The sequence below is a fragment of the Bison bison genome, unplaced genomic scaffold (genome assembly GCF_000754665.1).
Source record: "Bison bison bison isolate TAMUID 2011002044 unplaced genomic scaffold, Bison_UMD1.0 scf7180017864270, whole genome shotgun sequence".
NCBI lineage: Eukaryota > Metazoa > Chordata > Mammalia > Artiodactyla > Bovidae > Bison > Bison bison.
Window position 1 is genome coordinate 6983297 of NW_011494842.1, and position 3957 is coordinate 6987253.

The 3957-nt window shown below is 41.2% G+C and overlaps 1 protein-coding gene across 1 annotated transcript in view; it reads right to left on the reverse strand.

The window, feature by feature from the left end:
• TAF11 (TAF11 RNA polymerase II, TATA box binding protein (TBP)-associated factor, 28kDa) overlaps positions 1 to 3949 on the reverse strand; it is a 7806-nt gene extending 3857 nt beyond the window's left edge. Inside the window, exons 1-2 of the mRNA XM_010848634.1 lie at positions 3463 to 3949; positions 452 to 597 (exon numbers count right to left, since the gene is read on the reverse strand). Of these exons, the coding sequence (XP_010846936.1) occupies positions 452 to 597; positions 3463 to 3633 (317 nt within the window). The 5' untranslated portion in view covers positions 3634 to 3949. The remainder of the gene's footprint in view (positions 1 to 451; positions 598 to 3462) is intronic.
• Between the last annotated feature and the right edge of the window lie 8 nt (positions 3950 to 3957).

A 3957-nucleotide genomic window follows, 5' to 3' on the forward strand; every position in this document is an offset into this window, starting at 1 on the left:
CTAAAGGAGATCAGTCCTGAATATTCATTGGAAGGACTGATGCTGAAGCTGAAACTCCAATACTTTGGCCACCTGATGTGAAGAACTGTCTCATTTGAAAAGACCCTGATTCTGGGAAAGATTGAAGGCGGGAGGAGAAGGGAATGACAGAGGCTGAGATGGTTGGATAGCATCACTGACTCAATGGACATGAGTTTGAGTAAACTCCAGGAGTTAGTGATGGACAGGAAGGCCTGGCATGCTGCAGTCCTTGGGGTCGCAAAGAATCGGACGTGACTGAGCGACTGAACTGAACTGAAAGTGATATTTTTCTTTTAACTTAACCATAATATTGATATATTAATTATCTTAGTTTGAGTTTAAAAAAGTAAATTTTAAGGCCAAGAAAAATGTATTAACTATGTGGTCAGTTTAGAGCCTTGAAAAGGGAGTGATCAGAAAACTGACTTACTGCATCTTTTGAATCTCATCTTCATCCACTTTCTGCTTCTTCTCTTTCTTCTCTTTGGTATCTATTTTCAGTTTTTTGGCTGCAGGAGTAAGTAATGAGTCTTCCCTTTCAACTGCTGTTAAATCTGCAATATCCTGACTCTTGAGCTAAGAAGACAAAAGAAACCCTTTATATATACGGCCTACTTTACAGACTTGAGTAAGGCAAAAAGACATTGTTCTCATACAACACAACGAATTCTCTTATTTCTGTAGTTTTTTGGTTCCAGGCATTGGCTGTACATCAAAGATAAGATATCCTATCTCTACTAAAGGAGTTTACAGCCCAGCCGGGGAAAGAAAAGCTGCTACATAATCCAGTTTTCCAGGTAACCTATGATCCTAGTTTCAGTATCTGTTTACACAGGCATGGTAATGCCAAGGATCATGAAAGCCACACTCCCCTTGAGCCCACCCTTCTGACCTCATTCTTTATTTGGCTGCCTTGGGTCGTAGTTGTGGCTTGTGGCATCTTTCACATGCTGCGGACTCCCTAGTTGTGGCGCAAGGGCTCCAGGGCACGCGGGCTTCAGGAGTTGTGGCACGCGGGCTTGGTTGCTCCCACACATGTGGGATCTTAATTCCCCAACCAGGATGGAACCCACATCCCCTGGGTTAGCAAGGCAGATTTTCAACCACTGGACTACCAGAGAAGTCAGTGACTTCAATCTTCAGAGGGGATATAAGAAAACTTCTCTCCATACAGCCAGCTCTTCTTCATCTAAACCTATGGATTTCTTTACCAATGATGAGTCCATGTAGAAAGAATATTTTAAAAAGGGCACCTTCTTATCAAAGCAGTGTTTCTTTGAATTTGGAACTTTTAAGTGAGCTTCTCACACATGTAGTGCTCTTTTCTTCTTTTCAATTCTACTGTATCAAGCAAATATTTATTTCCCATTACTGGACTGAGAACTTGAACTTTTTTTTTTGGCCTTGCTGTGTGGCTTGTGGGATCTTAGTTCCCTGACCTGGGATTGAACCTGGGCCCCTTGCAGTGAGTGTAGAGTCTTAACCATTGGAATTCCCTAGACTGAACATTTTTTGAAGGTTTGTCTCTTATTATTTATCCCTCTTTGCATAAACATTTAACATTGTTTTATTCACAATATGTTTAATAAAGACAGCAAAACCCCCTCAAAATCCAAACTTCATCCCCTCCAACTTAACATAGAATCTAAGGATATGACAAACCTCATTAATGAGATTTAACTTCTGTTTTCCTTACAGAGGAACTCACATTTAAATTCATATGGGAATATGAGAGGTAGGTGAGAGTGAAGGCAGTAAATCTTTTAACAACTTTTTCAACTTCTTCTCTGGTTACTGATACATATGAATTTTCTAACCTTTTTGTGCTTCAATTTTGATGATTTACATTATCCTTAAAAATGAGCCATTTGTCTTGAATTTTCAAAATTAGTCTAAACTTGAACATTAGATTTTCTTAAAGCTTAAAGATCTCCAAATCAGTGCCTATAAACACTGCAAATAAGCAGGTCTTAATTTTATTGTTTCTTACAGTTTTTAAAGCACTAACTCATTAATGTCTATTTTAATCCCTATTAATTCCTTGCTTTTACATTCTTCTGGTTTATCTTGTTCTTTTTTTGGTTTCTTGAGGTGGGTGCTTATTTTCAGTATCTCTGTAAAAATATGTAAGACAATGACTTTTTCTTTAAATAAAAATTTGGTCAAATCCAATAGGATTTGATGTTAATTTCTTTAATCCAAAGCTATTTAGAAATTGGTTTAAAATGTCCAGGTGTTAGTTTTTTTGAGGGAGTGGGAGAAACTCTGTGTTGTTAATTTCAGGTTCTATTGCACTGTACTGACAGAATATGATGTTATGATTTTTACTTTTAAGAATTTATGCTTTTCTTTGTGGTCTGGTATATGATCCATTTAAAAAAGTGTTTCAGAAGCATCAAAAGTTTTTTATCTTCTAGGTGCACAGCTCTTTACTGAACTAAGCTAATTATTACTCAAATCCTTTCTGTCCTTGAGATCTGTTTTTTAAGTTCCTTCTTAAAGTAGTTTTGTCACATTTTTCTTAAAGTTCTTAATTTTATATATTTTGATGCAACTTTATGTTCTGAAAGGCAGCTTCCATTTAATCCAATGTCTTCTCCCACGAGCTCACACTTAAATTCAAACAGGAATTACAGTTCCAAGACCTCAAGACTCTGTTTTTAGAAATGGAACCTACCTAAGGCTCTAAGATTCTGGTCTTCTGACTGATACTCAGAAGCAACACTGCTGAACACTTGGGATAGCAGTTTGGTGCTATAGAAACTCTTGGACATTAGCACCTAGGTCACTGGTAGCAGTTAAATGTCCCAAGAGGAGGAGAACATGACTAAATTACTACCTCAAAGTCTCCCATTAACGACTCAGCCTATAGTGATGAAGTTATGCTTAAGCAATATCTCAGAAATCATATTGAGGTGAAAGGGGTACCAGGAATCCTGGGTTCTAGCTTTTACCCTCCGTTTCAATGTCGATTGGCATCGACCCCAATTTCCTCACCAGGAAAACCAAGAAGCTATTTGAAATTCCCTTGGCAGTGGCTTTTTAAAGTCTTCATTGAATTTGTTACATTATTGTTTCTGTTTAATGTTTTGGTTTTTTGGCTGCGAGGCATATGGGATCTTCGCTCCCCAAACAGGGATGAAACCCGCACAGGCTGCATTGGAAGGTGAAGTCTTGACCACTGGACCGCTAGGGAAGTCCCCTCTTTGAAGCACCTTTAACGCCCAAGGGCAGTGATTAAAAATACTGACCTAATGGTTGAGTTACTGGAACTCAGACGGCTCTAAGGTTTCCTCCCCTTTTTTACCCCAACTCTGCGACTGCAGATCTAAAGGGTTATGGTGACCTCGACTGTTTTAGCTTGGGAGGGACCAAACAGGAGGCCTGTCGGGCGAGAAGTGACACAAGCTACGCCGGCCTCATCGACACATCTCTCCCTACCTCGCCTTCTTCAGCGGCGGCCTCTTTCAATTCCCCGTCTCCGTCACCGTCTGTTTCCTCCGGGATTCCGTCCGTATCTGTAACCCTGGGGCCCCCAGGAGCCGCCGTCGTCTCGTCTGATTCCCCGGTCTCTCCACCTTTTTCCTTGGGCGATTCGCAGGCATTATCCATCGCGGCTAGAACCCGGGAGAGGAGAACGCGCCGCTGTCAGAGTCCCGAGCTCAGGACGCAGCTTACTTCCGGTCGTCGCGCTCCGATGACATCACCAAGACCGCTGCTCCAAGGGGTCATTTAGAGACGCGCCCAGAGGGTTGCAGGGCTTCGGTTTACTCATTTGGTGGCGGTGCGGAGAGGGAAAGTTGAGGGTACGGAAATCAGTTTGTGGATTTTCCACCTTGAGAAGCCAGCATTTGTAAAGGAGGGTTTTGTTGTTTACTGAAGGGCTCCTTTTTCCTTTCCGTCCTTCTCAAATCACAACCTGTTAACGCCTTCCTA